The sequence below is a fragment of the Polypterus senegalus genome, chromosome 17, assembly GCF_016835505.1.
Source record: "Polypterus senegalus isolate Bchr_013 chromosome 17, ASM1683550v1, whole genome shotgun sequence".
In the NCBI taxonomy this organism is placed as follows: Eukaryota; Metazoa; Chordata; class Cladistia; order Polypteriformes; family Polypteridae; genus Polypterus; species Polypterus senegalus.
This window is the reverse complement of record NC_053170.1, coordinates 19753791-19778817: the sequence shown is the minus strand read 5'-3', so window position 1 is coordinate 19778817 and position 25027 is coordinate 19753791. Positions and strand designations below refer to the sequence as shown.

The 25027-nt window shown below is 38.3% G+C and overlaps 1 protein-coding gene across 3 annotated transcripts; it reads right to left on the bottom strand.

The window, feature by feature from the left end:
- Positions 1–3216: 3216 nt before the first annotated feature.
- On the bottom strand, positions 3217–24590 carry LOC120517827 (claspin). Of its 3 annotated transcripts, none has more exons than XM_039740325.1 (24): positions 24408–24590; positions 23613–23718; positions 22970–23310; positions 22781–22879; positions 22614–22667; positions 22286–22358; positions 22081–22189; positions 21430–21827; positions 21145–21336; positions 20613–20779; positions 19532–19707; positions 19215–19267; positions 18525–18712; positions 17772–18411; positions 14200–14287; positions 14022–14106; positions 13845–13936; positions 13346–13510; positions 11187–11308; positions 10321–10448; positions 10113–10215; positions 9916–9992; positions 9620–9781; positions 3217–3444 (listed from the first exon to the last, which is right to left on the bottom strand). In XM_039740325.1, exons 1-24 carry the CDS (start codon positions 24411–24413, stop codon positions 3328–3330), a joined length of 3741 nt encoding a protein of 1246 aa, XP_039596259.1. In that variant the 5' UTR covers positions 24414–24590; the 3' UTR covers positions 3217–3327. The 3 variants fall into 3 exon arrangements, with proteins under 3 accessions (XP_039596259.1, XP_039596261.1, XP_039596260.1); XM_039740327.1 differs by having other exon boundaries at positions 13845–13933; XM_039740326.1 differs by having other exon boundaries at positions 18525–18709.
- Positions 24591–25027: the final 437 nt, after the last annotated feature.

Below are 25027 nucleotides of genomic sequence, written 5' to 3'. Positions count from 1 at the left end.
GGTCGGAAGCAACCCTAGACAGGCCATCAGTCCATCCTCATGCTAACACGCATCGATAAAGTTTAGAGTCAATATCCTACCTAATCTGCACAATTTTGGGATTTAACGGGAACGCTACATGTAACCTGGAAGATGTACAGGCTTCACAAGGTAATTTAAACTCAGTTCACACAATCCTTAATGCCACAGGGCTAACCACTATGACATGTGAAATCATCTCTGATTCACCACATTTTTACATTGCACTGCACTCAGAAGGCAAACACATACCTGTACTGTCCCAGTTGTGCAGATATAAAACATCAATTGAAAAAATATAAAAGCGTGAAATGTTGCATTAGACCAATTTTGATGAGAACAAGGCTTTCTACCCAAGAGGGTCATCAAGCGTATTCATATAATTTATCCAGAATGATATCAAGTTGAGTTTCGAAGGCCTCCAAAATCCTACTTTCATACTGCTCTTTATATGTTCATGGTTCTCGGAGTGAAGAAAAACATTCTAACATTTGTGTGAAATCTTCCCTTACCATTTGTGCATTGATGGGTCATTTTATTAAGACCATCAGGTGTTTCCCTGGGACTGAATGGTAAATCAGTAAAGGTGTTAAATGTCCGGAGAATGTGATTTAGAGCACACAGGCAGCTATTAATGGCATGGGTGTACAGCTCAAAAGAAGTATGGGTAAAATTTAACAAGGCATGGTAGTGGTGTATCAGACAAACAGCAACACTTTTGGGATTTTCATATGCAATAGTACCACAAATATGGCAAAGATGGGCCACCAGCAGTAATGCCAACAGTACCTTGATAGTTAAATATATAAATAAATAAATTCAGACATGAATGTCAGTAGGCTTTGCACCCTAGCAACCAAGTTCCCCAAAGTATTCTATAATATTTAGGTAATTATTTATTGCTCTGATGATGATCTTTCCGATCATAAAATAGGTCATTACGATAGCAATTAACCAGAAGAATTCATAATTAATTGAAGAATTACAGTTTTTGAAGTTCCTCTAGAGTGCCACTTTCTCTCGCACACATTGGCTCAAAAACTAATCATCACATCGTCATCTCATAACTGGCTTAAGTATCAAGTTTGTTATTTTTCTGTACAGCCATTTTAGCTCTATACCATCTTCAAGAAACTGACATACAGACACAAAACCATCACAGAGATATCAATGTTTTCAGCATCAGGGGACCCTAAAACGTCAAGATTCATCGACAACTGGAGATCAAAAATTTTGACAAATCTGAAGCTTTTGCTCCTCCCCCATAGATGATAGATTACGGTGGGGAGGACACAAAGCAAAAAAACTGCTGATAAAAGCAGCCAATGGTGACTGCAAGGCAAATGCAGAGTATCAGTCTGGTTAGAATCACTAATGGACAGAAGAGGTGTTATTAGAAGGCATAATTTGTTGTATCTCGTGCATGAGGTATGGCAGCTGACAGCTTTACAGTGCCGGAAATGAAAAGATGTCAACTCCTGAAACACTGCATTTGTTCAACGACCAGGATGTGTAGCCTATGGCCTAATCCTGCTGGGTGTCAACAAAGCAGGCTGATGTGGTAGCTCTGGTGTAAGGGTGTGGGGTGAATGTTCATGGCATACTTTTACTGCTTTGATACCACAGAGCATTTAAAAACACCACAGGAATGAGCTTTTTCATCTCCTTAACACGGCTAGAAAAGTGTTGCAATGATTATGCGATCAGGACATGAAAACATCATATCGGCAGTTTACTACACAGATTGGGGTCAGCATCCCTGTACTACACCTTTTTGAGTTTGTGTGTACACAAGAAAGGGCAAGTGAAGAACTGACTATTAGGTAGATAAATTTAAGATGGTTACTCATCAACAGATGTACACACTTTAATTTATCCTAAATAAACATTAATACACTTTTCACAGAAAAATATCCATACTTTGTTTCAGTTCTGCCTAAAGTTGAAATTGAGAAGCATTAATTTAGAAAGGACAAAGCAAGATGTGGCCTTGCTTCAAATGAAGAGACCAAATATCTGTCAATCTTGCCAAGACAACTATAGTGTGAATATTCAGTATATGACAAAAAATCACATTAAATAGGGGGCAGTAAATCAATATATTTACTTACAGGTCTAAATTAGCTTCAGTCTATCAGATATAACTGCCCAGTATCTATCCAAGGTACACTGTTAAGAGAAGAGAAATTAAGTAGGCACACTAATCTCAGAATTTAGGATAACTGCTGTATTATTATAGACTGACTTGCTTTGGGTTATGTAGTTTGTGTTAGCAAGTAGACCAAATTCAAAATTACTACCAATGAAAAAGTGCCAAATCAGGTGAGAGAAAAGGTAAGGAAGTCAGAAGATCGAGATATGAGAAGCACGGACGGCATAACCCAGCTATGTGTGGGTGGAGGGAAACATGTCAGAATTGAGCCTAATCATGACAAAGCGGGGCCTTTGACAGAATACTTGCTGCAGGGCGAGAAAGGAAATGGAAGATGGGCAGCCAGGCGAGCCGATGCACTCAGCATTAATGCAAGCGTGATCTTTCACATATGGACACGTTCACCAAACTGAACCGGTTTCAGAGCTTTCCCTTCCAATAAAATTCTGTAACGGTGACTTCAAAATGCATGCTTGTTTTGAGTTCAGTTTAACGGCTACCCAAAAAAAAAACAAAATTGCCTTTTATTTGGTTACCACTTGCATAATTCACCATTAGTCTGTCTGAAATTATCACATCAGCCCAGAAACGATGATTTGTGTCAATTTTAGAATGGCACTATAATCTAGATTTCTGACATTTCCTCATAGTATCCGTTTATTGTTTCTTCTAGGTGATCACACGGGTGAAAATAAAACTTTAATGTACATTGTAATTTTCAGAAGTGTCATTTTTACTGAAACCAGTTTGAACATATAGAAAGGTCTAACCCTCAAGGAAAGAGAAAGGGATTATAGGATTCCCAAGCACTGACACTAATCTATATAAACTCCTGCAAAAAGTTAAAAGCACACAAGGTCTCTTATTTGTACCTTTCAATTCACATCTTTCAATAATTTAATTAATATCATGGATAAAATGCAGAAATTGGTACCTTATTAGGAACTGACTGAACTCCCCAATCACAGAATTAAAAAAAAAAAATGCCTGACCTTAATAAAATAAGGACTGACATTTTTTCAAGTGGGAAGCAGTCAATGCAGTGAAAAGGCTCAAAAATATTTTATTAAACAGTTAGATAATTAAACACAAATAATACATTTATAAAACAAAATTTACAAGGAATTTTCTGGAGTGGGCTCAAGTGCCATGTATGTTCAGTTCTCAAGGTATCGAAAGATACTTCTCTGTGGTGCTGCTGGTTTCTCTGTAGCTTCTTTTCTGGGTCGTTTGGAAGCGGAGGTGATCACGGTCACTGGAAGACGCTTCTTTGCCTGAAATAAATAGCAGAGCAAACTACTGTTAATTTACAACTTTAAAAATGTTCTCATCACGTCAATGTATTTTCTTTTGAATACAACATTCTTAAGACCATAAGATCAGAGTTCAGTGATCTTAGTTTCATTAGGCTTTTAATAAATCTTTATCTGTTTCAACAGTAAAAACCAACTATCCACTCAGTCATTGGAAAAAATATACCAACACCACATTAACCTTTTAATATAACAGGAAATATATAAAAACAAAACATTTTCTAACCCTATAAAGACATTTTAAAAAATAACTTTCTTTTCATCTTACTTCACCTCATGAAGCTTCTGCATTTTTGCTTTTTTCTTGTTGAATAAAAATATTACAAAGTAAATCCTGTTAGAGTCAACCTAGTCATTTTAAGAGTCAATGAAGACTAAATGCTTGTTAAGACCTTTTTCAGTGATTTTTACTCATAGTTTCATTTACATAGTCTCAGCCCGTCGGAAGCTGTCGGTGGATGTGCTACTGTGAAACAAGTCGTGCCCTATTAACTAGTCCACGACACACTCCCATAGAATCAAACAGGTCTGATTTTTATCTTTAGTCATGGGGCGGGTTCTGTGTGCATGTGAGAGCCGACAACCAGTGAATGTTCAACCAGAAGTGGCATGTATATAATGCAGCAAAAAGGAGTATGGGACACAGGGGCTTTTGACCTCACAAACAGAAGAGAAGTTTGTCTGTTTGATGTCTCGTGTTTTACATACCTTGAGAGAACAGAAAACTTGCTGTCAGGCAGCACACTATTGGCAGATAGTGTGGGGTTAGTGGTTAAGGCTTTGGACTTCAAACCCAAAGGTTGTGGATTCATATCCTACTACTGAAACTATGATCATGAGCAATTCACATCACATGTCTGTGCTCCAATTGGGAAAAATAAACACAAAAGAAATGTAAGCAATTGTATCTCAAATGTTGTAAGTCACCCTGCATAAAGGCATCAGCCAAAAATTAGAACAATAATGGCTGTCACATAAAGGAGTTGTGTTGGATGGTGCTCGGCACATAGTCAGTAAATTGGACATGCCCACGATTTTCACTCATTTAAACTGACATGGCCAGGCACATGCAATAGGCAAACCTTACATACACAGTGATTTGAAATCACATAATGCAACATTGGTTTTAGCTATGTCCCAATTGAAAAGGGTATACTAACTTTTCAATTCACTGTACATGCATTTCTAAAAATAAATGTACAAATAATTGCACCGAGACAGTGACTCAATATGAACAAAAATCATCACAGAAGATCACCACAGCCATATATGTATATTAGTAGGTCTGCATGCCAATTGTGTTTATAACTGCTACTAGAAGGCCACATACTGAACTATAGAAAACAAAATAAGCAGGTAGGGTTTAATCATGGCAAAACCTGGAATGCTTGCAACTGCAACTATAATGCACAAAGACTGTCTTAAAAACAAGATGTTTATGGCCATTCAACAAATCAATTAAGTCTGATAGGGAAGTAATTGTTGGTCTTTGTGAGGTCTAGACAATCAATCTGGTACTACTGTAGCACAAATTAGGAATATAGTTGAGGGAGGAGAACATTGCCAAAAATGAATGCTATCACACTTTTCAAAATATGATTCCCAGTACAAAAAAACATCAACATAAGAGGATATGCAAATTGTGTATTAAGTCACTACAATATACACAATACTTAATGGGGAGGAGACATCTTGCATCAATCACAGGTTTATTTTAGGTCAGGAGTAGACTAAAGCTGAAGTGAGACTCCTTTCACAATGTCTATTACAACATTTTCTATTACCATTGCCAACTACATAAAGACTAGTACTGGTCTTGTGGTGCCAAGGTTGCTTTGGATAGGCATTGTGTTATCTTTAGTAATGAGCCTTGCTTGTCTCTTTGGGATGACAAGTGCCAAATTATTTATATATATATATATATATATATATATATATATATATATATATATATATATATATATATACACATACATATACACACTCACCTAAAGGATTAGGAACACCTGTTCAATTTCTCATTAATGCAATTATCTAATCAACCAATCACATGGCAGTTGCTTCAATGCATTTAGGGGTGTGGTCCTGGTCAAGACAATCTCCTGAACTCCAAACTGAATGTCAGGATGGGAAAGAAAGGTGATGTAAGTAATTTTGAGAGTGGCATGGATGTTGGTGCCAGACGGGCCGGTCTGAGTATTTCACAATCTGCTCAGTTACTGGGATATTCACGCACAACCATTTCTACAGTTTACAAAGAATGGTGTGAAAAGGGAAAAACATCCAGTATGCGGCAGTCCTGTGGGCAAAAATGCCTTGTTGATGCTAGAGGTCAGAGGAGAATGGGCCGACTGATTCAAGCTGATAGAAGAGCAACTTTAACTGAAATAACCACTCGTTACAACCGAGGTATGCAGCAAAGCATTTGTGAAGCCACAACACGCACAACCTTGAGGCAGATGGGCAACAACAGCAGAAGACCCCACCGGGTACCACTCATCTCCACTACAAATAGGAAAAAGAGGCTACAATTTGCACGAGCTCACCAAAATTGGACAGTTGAAGACTGGAAAAATGTTGCCTGGTCTGATGAGTCTCGATTTCAGTTGAGACATTCAAATGGTAGAGTCAGAATTTGGCGTAAACAGAATGAGAACATGGATCCATCATGCCTTGTTACCACTGTGCAGGCTGGTGGTGGTGGTGGTGTAATGGTGTGGGGGATGTTTTCTTGGCACACTTTAGGCCCCTTAGTGCCAATTGGGCATCGTTTAAATGCCACAGGCTACCTGAGCATTGTTTCTGACCATGTCCATCCCTTCATGACCACCATGTACCCATACTCTGATGGTTACTTCCAGCAGGATAATGCACCATGTCAAAAAGCTCGAATCATTTCAAATTGGTTTCCTGAACATGACAATGAGTTCACTGTACTAAAATGGCCCCCACAGTCACCAGATCTCAACCCAATAGAGCATCTTTGGGATGTGGTGAAACGGGAGCTTCGTGCCCTGGATGTGCATCCCACAAATCTCCATCAACTGCAAGATGCTATCCTATCAATATGGGCCAACATTTCTAAAGAATGCTTTCAGCACCTTGTTGAATCAATGCCACGTAGAATTAAGGCAGTTCTGAAGGCGAAAGGGGGTCAAACACCGTATTAGTATGGTGTTCCTAATAATCCTTTAGGCGAGTGTGTATATATATTTATTGTCAGAAATGCCAGGGGCAACGACCCGGCCGGGACGCCGTGAGGGATCGGATGTGGGTCTGCGCCCACCCTGGATCACGTGGGGGCCGCCTTCCTGGTTGCTTTGGGGCCACGGGTTAAGGGCATGGAAGCCCCACCCTGCAGGGGCCCGTGGTCACCGCCAGGAGGCGCCCCAATGCCTTGGGGACCTGTTCCCTCAGCACTTCCGCCACACCAGGAAGTGCTGGGGGGAAGATTTAGAAGGGCACCCGGAGAGCTGCCGGGAGAACAGCCGGCACTTCCACCACGCTGGGGCGTGGCCAACGAGGGAATGCCGGGAGCCACCTGGAGCTCGTCTGGGAGAGAATAAAAGGGGCCGTCTCCCTTGATTCAAGGCTGGAGTCGGGTGGAAGCAGAACAAGGCACGAGAGAGGTATGGAGGCAGCCCGAAGAAAGGCATTGTGAGGCCAGGATTGAGTATTGGGGTTGTGTGCACTATTTGGGCTGGGTCTGAGTGACCAATATTTGTAAATATAATTGTAAATAAAACGTGGTGGTTTGAAAACAACAGGTCCGCCTGTCTGTGCCCGGGTTGGCTCCAGAATATATGTATATACATACATACATACACACTCATCAGTCAGCTCCTATGGTCCAGAAAAATCACAGGAACAAGGTCACATTTAGTTCTCTCTTGGACTCTTGTTTGCTTGGAATTCCAACTAATGGAAACAAGAAGGCTTTTTAACTGAAGAATGGAAACTACAGCTATCACTTGGCAGATGTCACAAAGCAGTGACATACAGAATATCATGTCTGTGTAAGATTTTGGCCAGTCTTTTCCAAAAATATATTTGAGGCATACTTTTTCCCCCATTGTTACTCTACTTGATATTTTAAATATGAGAATATGGCTAAAACAGAATGGTCAGTAACAATGTGGGCAAGGCAAAATATCCGGCAAAATTTTAATTAATGCATGCAGAAGTTTACTTCATTTGTTATCAGTTTTGACAAGGTTAAATTATGAGGTTACTTACATTTTATGTTTAATTTCAGTCTAAAATGCCTTTCAGAAGATGCTATGCTAATTTGCCCCAGTGTCTATCTGTACTTGTAATTTAAGATAACTAATTTGGCATTAGCAAAGAGTTTTTTTTTTTTTTTTTTAACATAACGTGTGCCATCACCTCTATTATTGACTTCTCAGTACCTATGTAATGCAACACTATTTTTTTCTCTGGTTGATAACTATAACAAATGTGCACAAGCAGTGCAGAAAAGGACTGAAAAATAAATGAATGCTGCTTAACGAACACAATCTGAATTGTCACGGTATCCTGTTCCCAGCAAGCATGCTGTAGAAATTCTGAACACAGCATCAAAGAAACAAATAGGAATACATGAATGAGAACTGGGATTATCCAAGTGTTTAGTCATGGCAGAATTAATCCAAAGCAGATGCAATCAAAAATGAACAGTCACATAAAACTCCAGTCTAATCATAGGCCTCAAATCTGGAGTTCAATGTACATAAAATAAAGCAAAAATTAGGAATACTCCAATCTGGTATTTTCCAGGGTGATACCGATCACCATTTTTCATGTCATTTGATCAGGCAATTTCAATACCGATTCAGATTTTTTTTCCTTTATCCACATAAAAAGAAAAACTTTTTACGCTATGCTATTGCATAACCAGACACAAAGAAGCCTTATGTCCTATATTAAAATGTATTTTTATAATCAAACTATTGGCCACATGCCTTAACTGTTCATTTTTTATTAGCAAAATGAATTTCAGCAGGCTTATTGTTCAGTGACCATAAAATACTAAGATACAATTTCCATAAAATACATACTTTAATAAAATATGTACAAAAATATTTATCCATAATACATATGACATAAGAAAATAAAATGCTTCTCCTAATTACAAGCTGTAATATTGTTTCATTTTTGTCTGTAACGTGAAACAAACCTTAATTAAAAAACAAAATTTAGTTTTCACCATTTCTCTAACAAATATCTATGCAGATATATTCTCACACAATCTACTAACCGATATTGGCAATTAAACACTGCTTAAATGTAAATATACACACACTTATACATTTAAATCTTTTAAAATCATTAATTACACTACCGCTATTTGCTGTTAAAATATACATATACTATACTTAAACAGGTGTGTTTTTTATTCCTTCAGTGTATCAGCCAGACATTGCAATTCTTGAGTTGTGAATAATAAAATATGGAATACCATTAAATTATGCAGTATTTGTTTTTTACCAAAACTTATGCAAACAAAGCAACAAATAATAAATACAGCACAAATCTTTAAGAAAACCCTACTGTTTAATAAACAGCAATTTCAACTTTGTCTTTATCTTTTCTTTTTCCAACCATAATCTACTACATTTTAAGCAAGCTCGCTGTCCAAATTAAAGGTGTGCCCATTTTAAAGGGCAAAATAAAAGGTCTGAATTCTTTAAAGTAGCTTTTATTGCCATTTGTCTATTTGCACAGGATGACTTCTCCCATTACTTTTTCCCCGTTTATTACTCTATTTAAGGTAATGGATAATATACCAATTGCTTTTCCTTTACTGATAAAATAAGCCTCCACTCCTTACTCTTTGTTTACACAGCAGGAGATTTGCTGCAAAAGGAAAAAACAAAAAAGGACATGCACCACCATATTACCTTGCATAAAGGAGCACTGCAACAAATATACTGTAAAGCTCAGAAAAGCAGGGGATGAAAAAAAAAATTTTTTTGATGACCAGACTTTTTACCAATCAGGTCTTTTTTTTGGTGAAAATCATCCGATTCTGATCGGTGACTAACCGATTAGGGCATCCCTAGCAAAAATGAATAAACAAAAACCAAAACAGACACAAAAACACCAAAACATGATTTTAGCCAGCCCCAATCCTTACCTGAGATTTAACAGATGAGTCAACAGGTCTCTCCTTTTCAGGGGATAAAGTTTGGAAGACAAAGTTCCTAGTGTTGCGAGGTGCATTAGGATTAAGATCAGAAATGGAAGCCAGCTTCTGTAGGACCTCCTTAGGCTGACTCAAAAGTGACCCAGTCTTTATCTAAATATAACAGCGGAAAGAGACAAAAGACAGAAATTGTTAACAAAGAGTTAAAAAAAAAAAAAAGACAAAAACGTAGCATCTGAGCCAGAAATGAATCAGGGAAGAGTATCTTGTGGATGTCGTAAACTGACCCGAGATAAGGCAACTGGTTTCTCAAAAGGATTCCGAGTCACAATTTTCTTTTGTTTGGGAAGTATCACATTGGAATCTAAAATAGGGAGCACACATGGCACATTTTAGTTTAATATCCTCATCCCAACAATGATGAGGATACACCCCCCCCAGTTTTTCAGTTTCTGCACAGAACCATTCAGCTAGAAATCATTACCTTTCTTCTGCAACACTCTGGCTGTAAACTTCTTGGCTAGTTTCATGAATTGGCTGTCCTCTCCAAGCTTATCTTCGTCATCATCTGACCCTGCAGTTTTCAACTGGGAATTAAAAAAAAAAAAAGGGGGCCCGGTCAATTCCACTTCTTACAGGACACAAGTCTAGTTTTTTTTTTTTTCCTCTTCTTTACAATGCCTTATGCTCACCTGCTCTTTCAGCCACTGCTCTCTCTCAAATCGCTCCTTTCTCCACTGCTGTTCAGTCTCTCCACCTTCTTCCAGCAACTCCTCTTCTTCCGAATCTCTGTGGAAGAGGTCCATTTGAGACACATCATCTGGAAGGAGAAAAAAAAAAAAAGATAGCTTTGCTTTTGAAAAGGAATGGGATGGTTGAAGCATACTCTTGACAGAATGAGCATGAACAGTACAGAGAGGAGGGAGGGATCCTATGAGTCCCCAAGCAAAGGAAAATGTATATTACACCTGCATCTGTATAATGTAAATATTTACAATATTTGAGGATCTGAGTGTCTTATTTTGAGTGCTTTGTAGCACCTGTATTTAACACCAGAACTTTATTTCTCTTATAATAGCAGAACTGGGTGAAGGGTTACAACATGTTTTCTTTCTTGTTTGGCGGACACCTCTATCCAAGGTGACTTACAACAATCAAATTACATTTCTTTTGCTTTTCCAAATCGAGCACGAGCAGGTGAAGTTGTTTTTGCTTTATACAATTTCTTGTATTAGGAGTTTGTTAGTTTTTGTATACTCCTTGGGATCAGAGTGCACAGTCACCCATTTTACCATGCCCCTGGAGCAACTGCAGGTTAAGTGTCTTGCTGAACAGCCCAGCAGAGTAGGGTCTCCTTTGGCAGTAACGGGGAATCAAACCGGCATCATTCCGGATACTGATGCAGATCCTTAGTCTCAGAACCACGACTCTGCCCTTCCTCATGATCACACAGCGACAGTAGCAGAATTTGAACCCATGACCTCAGGATTTGGAGTTCAAAACCTTAAGCACTACACCACATGGGTTAAAGTGGCTTAAAGTCTCCAGACCAACTTACCAATATTCTTCCATCTGAATCGCCTTGCTCTTCCAGGTCCATCAGTGTGCAAATCCCCATCAGCCAGGTAGCGCTCCTGATAAAAACGCAGGCGTCTCTTATCCTCATCCAACAACTGCTTCCTACAAGATGAGATAAAATAATATGAGAGACTGCTCAGAGGAATTATTATATACTGTATGTATGTATGTGTGTATATATATATATATATATATATATATATATATATATATATATATATATATATATATATATATATATATATATATATATATATATATATATATATATATATATATATATATAAACAGACATAATCTTCAAACCACATTCCCAACCTCACATGCTAGACTCATGAGTAATAAAAGGCATGCCTATTTCCAACATAATCTGCACCTACAGCAGCATGGTTATTTACATCATAGCAAAAATAAGACCATTATTTCTCCTTCCTCGAGAGTTTCTCCTTGTAGAAGTGCTGCTAATCACGATCAGAAAACATCACTTAGAAGACAAAGAACTATGCCATGATAATGGCAAGAACCTTTAGAAGCCGTGATAACAAATCACAAATGGGAGTTCACTTTCTACAGCATTAAAAGCCAATTTGTATTATGGACATCTAAATTGTCAAATGTCATCTGGAGCAAGAAATATTGTGCTGCCCAAAAGATAGAAAGGTTTAAGTAAATATGGGATTCGACTTTGAACAAAGGAGAATTTAAGGTCACACACGCGAGAGCAAGAATAAAAAAATAAAAAAAACTGTGGTATTTTAGCTTATTAAGCCCAACAATCAGTAGACTTAGTGGAAAGTGCAATATTTAAAAAAAGGCTACAGGTTGACACCGGAAGTGAATCCTGAAACCACAACTTTGAGAGAACAAGACATATGCTTCATCAAATGTGACAAGCCACCTTCTTTACTAAGACTTAACTTGTGTAACATTATCTCTAATCCATCCGATGAAAGAAAATGGGCAAAGTATAATTGTCAGCGTTGTTCTATGTTCATGTTTTGCAAATGTAAAATATTACCTAGTATCACTGCGCACATAATGAACATGTGGGGTGACTAAAAGATGCATCCATTTTCAGCTGATATTTATATATATACTGCAAAGAGTTACCCAGCTAGCAAGGAGAAGCCTGGACCAAAACTGGTACAGGTCAGGTTAAGAGTTAGGCATGGTCTACAGCAAAATATATTGCCCACACTTGCAATGGTAGTACAATTTGCAAAAGAATATACCAGAAAGATAGAGGGAAGCCTATCTTGTATCTGCCAGAGGGTGCAAACCAAATAATCACAGGGATAGATAAGTAAAGCTAGGTCTGGAAATTTAAGACATTGTTCCCCCCCATAAAGTGAGATCTAGAAGTCCTGGCATAAGGCATGGTACAGCACACAGTCCAAGACTAGAAAGAGGGGAGCCACCGTGGCATTTTAAAATCAAGCAGCCCAGACATTTCACAAGACATGCAAGTCTTTAAAGGCTTCTGTCACCAAGTCCTTTGCTTGTTTGCTGTGCCATCTAGTGGCCAAACTGTCCAATTACTTTTCTTTACATGACCTACATTCATATGCTATGATGATTTGAATGGTAACCACTTGTTATGTCAAACCTTCTTGTTTTCTTCTATACACATAAATTTCTGGTTGGAATTTTGGAAGACCGCCAAGGTAGCAGCAAATATGTTTCTTATTCCTCACAAAAGGCAATCCTCACTATGAATGTGACCACCCTTTTTAACATTAACCAAATTTAAAAAAAAAAAAAAAAACCTTAAGGAATTATGAATTGAGAATGGTTATTGTTTGTTATATTTATCTACTGAGCTTCTGTGAAGAGCTAAATTTTCCCTCTTGGGACAAGTAAAGTAGCATCTAAAGATTCCCTATTGCTTTTAAGGGAAATTGCTATGTTCCCACATTATTTGTTATTTATGCACAGTGTTACAGCTTTGTATATGTGACCTACCAATACAAGTATTTGACAAGAGCCCAATCCCACCCTTTGAGCCAACTGTGTACTTGTATCCTGACAGCAACATTCCCCTGCTTCCACCAGTGAGAGCTGTGAGCGCAGAGATAGACAAGAACCACAAAATATATCAACAAAGGGTTCCAAGCAGAAGTATACCCACATAGTACTCACATGTGAATCTTGTTAACCTGATCCTGCAGTTCTTCATCTGAAGGTAGTTCTTCATCAATAGCTTCTTCCTCATATTCATCCCATTCTGCTCGATCATCTTCATCTTCACTGCCCACTTCACTTCCTGACAGTTCAGCTTCATCTTCCAGAAAGTCTTCTAGCTTCCTGTTGGGAGAGAGTCATAGCTGACTAAAATGTGAAGATTACCAAAAACACTAGATGCACTAGAATATCCTATAATTTTAACTCATTTGGGAAGAATCAAAAAAAAAAATGTGGCTAAAATTCAAAGCTGAAAATGCACTTCCTTTGGCGCTAATATGCAGTATTTCTTAATAGTACCACATACTTTTGAATTTAGGTTTTTGCAGCTCTATTCTCTCCTGTAAGAGATTATTTTTAAATGTTGTTATCACCACCATCATTTGGGCATGAAATCCAGCCACCAATCAAATACTGCATTATTAAATAGAACCTCAGATATTTAATGGCTGCTTACATCTTCTTCCGAACACCATTCCGTCGGGCATAAATATCCTCCTCATCTTCATCATCATCCTTTCTAGCATCATTCTCACCTTCACTTTCCTCCTTAAGCAAAACCAAAGAAACAGTTAAAAGCTATGGTAACTACTGTATATATTCTGAAGACAAAAAAAATTTTTGACTGCTTTACCTCCTCTGTTCCTGTACTGCCCACATCAGTTAACAGCTGGAATTCACAATTCTCATCCCCTTCTTCTTCTTCTTCTTCATCATTCCTAAAAGTACACAAAAAGGTGCCTTGATTATTTTCACCTATGAAGAGCTATATATCATTTCAGACTCTCATGTTCCCTTCTGAACAAACTCACCTCTTACAGGTAGCCCCTTCTAAATGTGATTTTTGTGTATCCTGGGAAGGCATTTTGAGAGCTGGTGAGGACAAGCTACAAGAACCATCTAGAAAACAGACAAGGGAAAGCAGATTAACAGGAAAATAAAATCTGCCATCAGTAATCTACAGAACATTGGAATGTTAAATCTTGTCACTATCACTGTGCCAAAATAAAATATCGCCTGGTGAGGACAAGAATGATTCCTTTATCCAATAGTTAATCTTGAATACATACATAGTTTCTGTCTCAGTGTGATAATCTGGGTAGACATTTCAGCCAAGTGAAAAAAGGCTGTAACTGCAGAATAATTTATGTCTTAAGTAGAAATCTTTAAATTAAATATGCCAATAAAAATCCATCAATCCATTTTTCAAAACCCAATTAGTCCAACGTAAGGTAACAGGGAATTAGAGTATATCTCTGCAGGATTGGTAACAACACAGGTACCAGCTCTAGAAAGGACCAAGGTGCAATGCAGAAAACATGGAGTCAAATATCCACCCCATCCCACCCTTACCCGCTCGCTACACCTTATATCAAGTTAATTTAAAGACGGCATTCAATCTACAATGCATTATCTTGCTATGTCAGGGAAAACTGGATGCTGGGGTTACGTGCAAATGCCACATAGATTTGCTGAACTGGGAACTCCACAGCTATGGCGAAACAGCACTAATCATCACATCATCCAACAATAACATCAGGTAAAAAATTTACTTACAGAATGCATAAGAGTCAGGCATTTGCAAGAAGATCCCAAAAATAATGCAAGTAAAAAAAAAATCAAGACAATGACATATCCCAACAAAGAATAGCACAATATCAAAACCTGACTAGAAAGATGCAAAATCTGAAAAGAATGGTTCCATACATTAAGTGGTTGGTATGGTCAAAGGGAGACAAAAGTGGAAAAGAAGTTTCATTGCCTGTTCAACAAATTAGGCAATGAGGGAGGAACCATCTTCCAAAATCCACAGAACAAGTAAGGGGTTTTCACTTCTTCTACAACTCTAAGGTGTGCTAAATGCACACTATTTAAATATAACAGTGTTTGGATATCTTTACATTTTTTTGCTCAACAGCCTGAAATCATCTATCCATCCAGTTTCCTTACAGCCAATCAGATTTTTTTAACCTGCATTTAACTTTTTTAGAATCAATATATGGAAAAATTAATGAAGATGTATTAAAAATAAGAAAAAAAGCATTAGATTTTTATTATTAGTAATGTATATTAGTTATAGTGTAATCAATTGCCTTCCACATCACAAAGAAGGTCAACAGTCCTAAAGCTGTGTTCAAAAATGACAGTATAACAATAAAAAACAGCTGCTCCTGTAGGATCTGTCGGTTTTTTTTTCTTGAGTAAATAATTATTCATTTGGACTATGGATGCACTGAATTTTTACCCATTGAAAATATTCTACTACAAACAGAAAGATATGTTACATTAGGTATTCACTCAAATGAGTTAAAATGTTCGACCTTTTGGCCAAATGTGTGACATTAATTTAAACAATCAGAGCTTAAAAACAGTGTGGATCTGTATGACTTGCCAGCCAAGGAACAGACAAGGCCTTCCAACAAGCTATTTCCACTCACAATTTGTAAGATTTTAGCTATTTATTCATGTATCAATTTTCATTTCATTTGTATGTTTTCTTTTTGCAAATGTGTTGTCTTTGAAAAGAATGACTTTAAAAAACTTTTCATCAGCTTATTGTTTTATAATAATTCAGTTTACTTGAAGGCCATACGGTAAAGTGAAATTGATTTCATTTAGGACTTATGCAATGGTACAAAATACTTCATACAAAAAATGGTATTCTGTATTTGGTATTTAGCCCAGTGTTTTCTAAAATTATGGTTCAGTCCAGAATTTTCATTTCAGTGCAACATTAATTTCAAGCATAGTAACAGCCACCCTCAAAATGTGGAAGGTAAATGGCACCACCGATGCCTTGTCTAGAGCAACTCATTCCTTCAAAACAAAAGACCAAACAAGGAGTAGACTGATCATAGATTCCTCCGAGAATAGAATGGAAACTTTAAAGGATTTCACAACAATATCCAGCTCTATTCTCAATTGAATCCTGGGTAGTCATTCAAGGAAAGCAAATCAAAGTAGAATTCCTAAAGCTACACAGATAAAGGTTATTATGACCTAATTAAACCTCTCTCTATTAAATATATATATTATATTATATAAATATAATATAAATAAAACCATTTCAGGTGACTACCTGTTGAAGCTCATCGAGAGAATGCCAAGAGTGTGCAAAGCAGTAATCAGAGCAAAGGGTGGCTATTTTGAAGAAACTAGAACATAAAACACGTTTTCAGTTATTTCACCTTTTATATTTAAGCACATAACTCCACATGTGTTCATTCATAGTTTTGATGCCTTCAGTGAGAATCTACCAATGTAAATGGTCATGAAAATAAAGAAAACACATTGAATGAGGAGGTGTGTCCAACCTTTTGGCCTGTATATATATATATATCTTTCTATATCTACATATCTATCTATATCTATATAGCTCTCTCTCTCTATATCTACATCTCTCTCTATCTATATCTATAGTGGCAGTAGGGGGCGCTAGTGCTCCCTTGAACCCTCAGGTACAACTCCAGACACCAGGTAAAAGTCCAAGACTTTTTATTTTTTTCCACAGTGCACCAAGCACCTTCCACACTACTCATACAAAACACTACTAACTATAATAAACACAATAAACTCTCTCCTCTCCCTCCCAGAACAGCTCGTTGTCTGGAGTGAGGCACTGCCCTTTTATAGCCCCTGACCCGGAGGTGTTTCTGTCCCAACAGTCCACAGTTCCTTGTTCCTTCCGGGTCAGGGCAATCAGTCCTTTACTTCAACCCGGGAGCACGTCGTTCCTTCCCGTCATATGACTGTGACGTTCTCCCGGGTCATAAGGCACAAAAGAGCCCATAAGCCCTCCCACAGCGACTCCTGGTGGCCCCCAAGGTATCCAGGAGGGCTGCGTAAAAACATTACATAGTCCATAAGGCCCTGCTGGAACTCGGGGCACGATCCTGCTGTCGGGAGAGCTCCTCAGTCAAAAAAATGTTCGTTTTAAACAGTGTTTGTAGACTGGCCATAGCTACTGTAGGGGGTCTCGAAACAGTTATTTAAAGAGTGCCATTGAATCTCAATGTACCTTAGGTACTCATTATAATGCAAATGTTAACCTCACCAATCCCCTTCTTTTATATGTAGTGTCACATAATTCAAAAGCGGGGGAACACTGGGGATTTCACTTATTAGTTCAAAAACTCACACCCAAGTCAATATCCTCAACTTTCATGTACCCTAACAACTGAGGTACAACTTTGTACCAAATTATTAATCAATGCCAATGAAATGAAGTGTACTGCTTTGGCAGTGGCATAATGCAGACTCTGTTAAGAACAACCCCATCTGATACCTTAAAATATGTGCTGTTAACAAACAGAACGTATAAATACAAATATGCTGATTTGAATTAACATTTGCATAGACAAGTATACTAGTAGAGAATTCTTACCAGCCACTTCAAACTTTTTGTCAGCACTGTCTTCATTGCATGAACTTGGCTCCTCAGAAGAGAACTTCCCAGAACACAAGCCTAAAAGCTCTTCCATATTCTCATCTTCTGTAGAACATTCCTTATTTCTGTCCTCTTCTTCATCCTGAGTATTAAACTTCCCAGAGCATAACCCAAGTAGCTCCCCCATGTTCCTATCCTGTGTACTACATGCCTGATTCCTCCTGCCTTCTCCTTCAGGAGTGAGAAACTTTCCAGAGCACAAATCAAGCAGCTCTCCCATGTTTCCATCTTGGCTGGTGGGGTGCTTGTTTTTTAGGTCCGCTGTTTTTTGAGATTGAAAATTTCCAGAGCAAAAGCCAAGTAGTTCAATCATATTAGTGTCCATTGCATTCTCATCTAGGCTGTCGAGTACTAGCTGGTGCTTACGTGGGTATTTAGTCAAGGTGCTGGTGCCACGAGAGCCAACATTAAGAAAGCCATCAGCATCTAGAAGCTGGCTTTGTGTCTCTTCCTCTAGAGAGAAACGAAATAGTGATTCTCCATCTCCTAGAGGACAATCCTTAGCTTCTGGAGAAGCAGTGTAGAGATCCTGAGAGTCCTCAACAGGAAGTGAAGGTTCCGACAGCTTACCAGAACTCTTAAACATAAAGAAAAAGAGAGTTACACACAAAAAACTTCACTGCAGAAAGGCAGACGTACTGTATCTGTTCAGCACACCCGCTGCAAGAAAAAAAGCAAAAAAGGTCTAACCTTTGAAGCAGAATTTAAGAAACTGGCCCTGAACAGTCCTGGAGATGGAGATCGAAAGCCAGAGACAAGAGCTCCTCTGCAACCTTGTTTGCTAATTGGCTGGTATGATGGAATCATGGATCCTATCAGTTCAAAGCTGCTGTTATGGCTGTTTTCTTTTTGGACAGAAGGAAATGAAGAATCTTCTTCTGAAACAGGTGCAATGTCCACATGAAAGACCAGGACAGGAAGAAGGGGGAAAAAAAGCATAGCTTACTTTTATTTCCTACTATTTATGGCACTATAAATTGAACATTTCTTTCTCATAAAGAACAGATGCAAATGTCTTGATCTAGGGAAACTAGTAAAGAGGTTTTTTAGAATTGGTCTCCAGCACTTCCTGATAAAAGATCTAGATGTGCTGTTTCACAATTTGCTGCACCTTTCTCACTCAAATGTAATCTTATGCTTTAAGTTATAATAAGAATACTCTAACTTGCCTCTTTTATTTATATATTTGAGGATTTGGGCATTAAAGTCCTTCTTGTTGAGGTGAGGCACATCGAAAAGTTCTACTTACACGGTTAGTCTGCTTTATATGCAGTTTCTTTTTTAAAATTGTGACAAAGTACGCCAAAACTACGTTATAAGTGCCCTTGTCACTTATAGATGTCAGAAAAGGCAAGTACACAGTTAAAATGCTAAACTCACCTGCTTTGCCATTGTCTGCTCCAGAATGCCTCACTTCTTCACCTTCAGGATCCCTAAAGATACAGAATTACTTTAAGAACAGATGATTGACAAAATAATTAAAACAGTGGAAGATGATATGGGGTTTCATGAAAGTTTAATAATAACCTACAAATTCTGACATCTGTTCATGTGCTAAACAAACAGATAGATCTGAAAGTCACTATATAATAAATAGCTAGATAGACACAGGCAGTGTGGTCTCTTGTCTTTGCATTTTTACCAAGCTTTTTTCAAACCTAGCACCTCCTTCCACATGTCACAATATTTAAGCTCACCCTGCATGGGAACAGGAGCCATTGAAAAGTAGCAGAGTGCCATCAGAGATGTGGGTACTAGGAGGAGGCTCTGTAGCCACTGCAACAGCTACATTGCTCAGCTTCTTTGCTTCAACTTCTTCATCGTCTTCACTTCCCTCTTTCTCCTCACCCTGTCTTAGTAAAAAGTCAGCATCCTGTCAGAACAAAACAGGAGAACGGATTGCATAATTGCATAGTTTTTATTTAGCATGCAACATCCAGTAAATGGTCAGATAACATGAAACTCAATTAATATGATCAAATTCCCATAATAGGCTGTAAAGTGGACCAAATGATGAAAAAGAAAATGATATATTTGAGAGCTCCAAAGAGAAAACAGAATAAATATATATATATATATATATATATATATATATATATATATATATATATATAATGTGTGTTTGTGTTTACAGCCTGGAGGATGCAACTCTGGAGATTTCAGAATGAAAGCTATGCTAAATGCAGTGGAGTGCAGTAAAAGCCACAAAAAGGTAACAGCAGCTCAAGACAGTCAAAGGTATTTACCCCCCTTCCGTTTTATGTACTAAACCAGGACCAAACTAATTACCTGATCTGTCCAAGGGGTATGAAGGAAGCCACATACTGTATGCACACTTACTAATAAATGTAGAGTTTGAGGTGATTTAGTATAAAGCATTATATCAAGTAAATAAAAATATCAACTTAATTTTTACAAAACAATTATTTTACTTGGAAGGAATTAACTACTGATAAATAATAATAACAATACTAGATTTTATTTATGTAGCACCTTTTCCATGCTTATAATTTAAACAAATATCAAAAGTTACTATGGCCTGCGGTGGGCTGGTGCCCTGCCCGGGATTGGTTCCTGCATGGCGCCCTGTGCTGGCTGGGATTGGCTCCAGCAGAAACCCCGTGACCCTGTGTTAGGATATAGCGGGTTGGAAAATAACTGACTGACTATGGCACAATTGAACACTCCTGCAATCAAGTAGGTTGAGATTTCAGAAATGTCTATAGGCATTTGACGACCATATAAATTCAATAAAAAAAAAAAAAAAAGAATGCTCACTTCCTCCTCTTCTCCCTCAGACTCTTCTGTCATTTCTTCTTCCTCTTCATCTTCCAAGCACTCTTCATTATTCATCTTATCAAATTCCATTCTCTTCCGTCTTTCCTCCTTCCTGCGCTGAGCCATGGCTTGCTGGAGTTGTGACTTCAATAAAACCAACTTCTCACCTGGAAAAAGATAAAGAATTCAAAAACACCATTATGTTTTCAACAGGATGCAGAATCTTAAGCAGTGAACAAAGAAAAGGAACAAGTCCTGCTCAGAAACCAAGAAGAGGATACAAAAAGGAGTAGAAATAGGATAGGAAAATAGAAAGATGGATGAGCGTAAGCAGAATTGGAAGCAATCAATCATGAAAAAACAAAAACACCAAGTCACAGAAGCTAGCATTGCAAACCATAGAGAAAGAAATATAAAAAGGCAGCCAGCCCAAATACTGTAAAAGATTACTACAGTGAACCACCTCAAAACAATTTTCAAAAATGAACTGCCTAGATAGATCTGTTAACATATACATTGTCCCGACAACTACCTGGCTTGCTGTGGCCAGTCATTAATCCACTCTCCCCTGTCAGATTCACAGAAACAGTATCTGCCTTGAGTTCCTCTTTTCCGTCTGGCCCAACCTCCTTACGCACAACACTGAGCTGAATGGTAGAATCTGCCCGTGCCTTTACTGTGGGCTGGACATGGCGAAGAAAGCGTTCCTTCAGGGCCTCCAGGTCTAGAAAAAGAAATGCATGGAATTACTCTTGGCCACAGTGCGACTCTTAGTCATTACATGTGGTCATAGCCAAGAATATATCATACCACCCACCTGGATTTACACTTGATACATCCAGATTCACAAAAGCCCCATCATCGGCACATAACCTTGGTGTTGGTGGTGGTGCAACACCCAGCTGCTTTAGTTTTTCCAGTTTGTTCCTGAGTGATTTGGATTGGCGAACAGATAGAATCTCTGCATTAGCTTCCTTCCGAGTACAGTCCGGCAAATGTGAAATGGCTGTGGATGCCGTCTCAGTCGATACTTCTGATCTACATGGTTCAGACAAAGCCTCTGCAGATCCATCTTCTGTTGTCGAGTTAGTGCTGCCATTCAGAGGCTGCAGAGCTGTGTTTTCACTTCCCACAGGGAGATTGTCAGAAGGAGTCTCCAGCTTTGTTTCATTATCTAGCTTCTCTTCAGTTACACATGGCTGATATTTATTTGATCTGCCAAAAGTAAAAAAAAAAAAAAAATCTAATGTGCATTGCAGTATAATAGTTACATGTTTCCACAAATGTACAACAGTATATTTAAAAGAAGTTTTATCCAGTATTAAAATTTAAAAGTAAATTTGAAAAATGCATTAACTACACTTTAATCCAGCCTTTATGTGTTGCTTGTATATACACTCAAATGGAGATGTATAAAATCTTTCTTTTTTAATTCACTAATGTACTGTGTCAGGAGAATCGTCCTTACTTGATCAACGACATAGCATTGCCCTGGTAGGTTAACCGTGGCCGTTTCTTGAAGAAGTCATGGATTGTTTTGGGCTCTGGAAGGTGATACCCTAAACCCAAAGCTGATTCTATTGGAAGGGAAAAACAAGAGATATGGAGAAACAAAATTTATCAATTACATGAGGCCAAAATGGGCACTAAGAAAAAATACCAGCACTACCTACCTCGCACCAGCCTCTGGCTCTCACTGTGCAGCTGTCTAATAGCTTCCTTACTAACACGAGCTGCCTTCCGCTCCTGCAGGAAAAAGGGCAAAAAGAAACTCAGTTGTACCAACCATTATTTGTACACTCTTCTGCAAAACATGGCACTACAGCGCAGATCATATACAATAAACAAAATAGAATTCTTAGATGACCAGTTTGAAAACTTGAATCCCTGCATGTAAGGTTTACATATTCTTGTCCACAAAAACAGCAACATCATCGCTACAGCAGTTCTTCTGTAATGATCTAAGAGACACATACTACTTGTTTTTAAAAACACACTCACCGTTCTCTTCTCTTTCACTTCTTCAAATTGCTCTCCTTCAGAGTTCAAATGTTCCTAGATACAGAAAGAATGCAGATTGCATTTGGGAATATCACTTTAAATTGCAGTCAAAAGACTTTGTCCCGTTAAAGTGTGATAAAAGATATTTTTAAGCTAAGATGGCTCACCTGATCCTGCTCGTCCTCTTCTTCTCCTTCATTCAGACCAGTGTCAAACAGGTCGTCATCTCTGGCAAGACAGCTACTCTCATGGACTGGTTGGCTTTCCTAAGAGCAACAAAGAGAACATTTCACAACATGAATTAATCTTGAAACACTTTCAAATAAATCAGAAACATTTCCCCTCAGTGTTTTCACCTCATCATCATCTTCATCAAACAGAGTTTTGTTTTGTTGAGATCGGCTAATTTTGGCAACCTTATCCTTATATTTTTTCTTCTTGGAATTACATAAGTCTCCTTCCATCTCTCCGGACTCATTCTCATCCTCAGTTTCACTGTCTACTCGACTAATTCTCCTTGTAGGCTTGCGGTGCTTTCCCTCCTCTTCTTCCTCCTTCTCCTCCTCCTCACTGGCAGACTTTAAGGTTAGACTATTTGCAGGTCCAGTCTTCTGTTCCAATTCAGAATCACTATCACTGTCTGACAAAACATTTTTGCTCCGAAACTTTTTGTTGACTACAATTTCATCATCAGAATCTAGGAAACAGAAATCACACAAAAAATGTTTTATAATTAAATATATAAAAAATGTGTGCATTGTCTTCGAGGGGGTAACAGGTTTATTTTGGTTTTGATTGCAAAAAAGATTTACAGTACTGGGAAATATCTCATTGCAGGTTCAGTGTCAGGCAGTATTTTACAGGTCACTGAACCACCTTGTGTTCTACATTGCATACAGTAAATAACTACATTATGCAGAAGTGTAGGTTATTTTTTTTTCTACAAGCCATGATGGTAATATCTGGAGCACTAACACATTATTAGATCATGATACAAACCTGGTGCAGCCTGGACATCTGGGTGTTTTTCACGATGTCCTCGATCCTCTTCTTGTTGCTCTTCCACGGTCTTGCTTTCACCTTCACAGACATTTTCCGATAGGCCCTGAGAAGCACGCACCTCTGGTTACAAGTAGTAAACATGGAAGCCCCGTTTATGACAAGTACACTCACTGAAGGAAGGTGGGTCATCCGCGTCGAACACCACCAGATAAGACCGGAGGCCAAATGTCAGGAAACGAGAGCAAGCAAATTAATAATCTACACAGAGGGAGGGCAAAGTAGTGATACTGAAAAATTCCATAGGTTGCATTAAACGCTCATATTTAAAGAAGCTCATGCCGAGACCAGCTAGTAAAATAAAATCCACGAAGACAAGAAATAAGTAATAACTCGAATGCGCGCAATGCAGAAATATTTACAGTATACAACTGTTCCATATACAGAAATGCAAAACACGGCGAGAAACAACAACACCACAAACCCTAAAAATGACGAATATTTTCTTGCATACAATCTGACTCTTTATTGTCCACTCACGAGTCTCCGAACAAGAGCAAAAGCGAAGGCCTCAGCAGAGCGGCCATGATTAGTCACCACAGCGCCAGCTGTTGTGACGCTTCTCCCGCCTCTTTTCATATCAGAGAAGGTTAAGATCATCATAGCAGCAAACATGTTTATATATTTTCTACATAGTTCCACTATATATTCTAAATACATAGACTCCGAATGCTCCTTCTTGCGGGACGCCTCATATTTGAATAACTATTCCGGAAGAGCGACAGAAAGACTTACCGGCATTGTTGAATAAAAAATGATCTCAATGAGTTTTGTCACACTGTGCAAATTTTAGAAATGACATCTAAATCTTTAGTTCACCAAAAAAAAAAATCCCCCCCAAAAAGCGAACAGATTCGTGATCGCCACCTCCTCACAGCTCTCTCTGGCGTTCGCTTCCCTGATTAAAAGAAACTTCAATTTTCCGCGCGCCTACATGAAAACCCCGCCTAGATTATATTCTTTGCATATGATGCCCTGCCCAATATGTATTGGGTTCTACTCTAATGGGTTACTTGTCGTGTCTTTCAAAACTGAGGCCCGCCTCAACCGCTTTTAGTCCACATCTATTGGTTGACAATTCTGTCTCCTACGGCCGAGCCAGTAGTTAAGTGGCATGAAGACAAAACAAACGGAGAGGCTAGTCTGTGGAATTAGATTGCCAAAAGTTTGAGGGTTTGAAAAGGAACATAGCAACTTAGAAATGTCTCCATATACTGTATATTAGCTGCTGACCCATTGACTACTAGGAAAGCATCAAGGATTAGAACTTAGAACAAATGACTCAGTCATATACTTTCACCAGGTCACCAAAACAGACATGTAGTTCTTAATTACACTTTTTTCACTCAGAATCC

Coding starts and splice junctions, on each gene's coding strand:
- LOC120517827 (XM_039740325.1), bottom strand. Junction 22,668..22,780: donor AAGAGGACGAGCAGGATCAG/GTGAGCCATCTT, acceptor TTCTGTATCTAG/GAACATTTGAACTCTGAAGG. Junction 18,412..18,524: donor TCTTAAATTCTGCTTCAAAG/GTTAGACCTTTT, acceptor TTTATGTTTAAG/AGTTCTGGTAAGCTGTCGGA.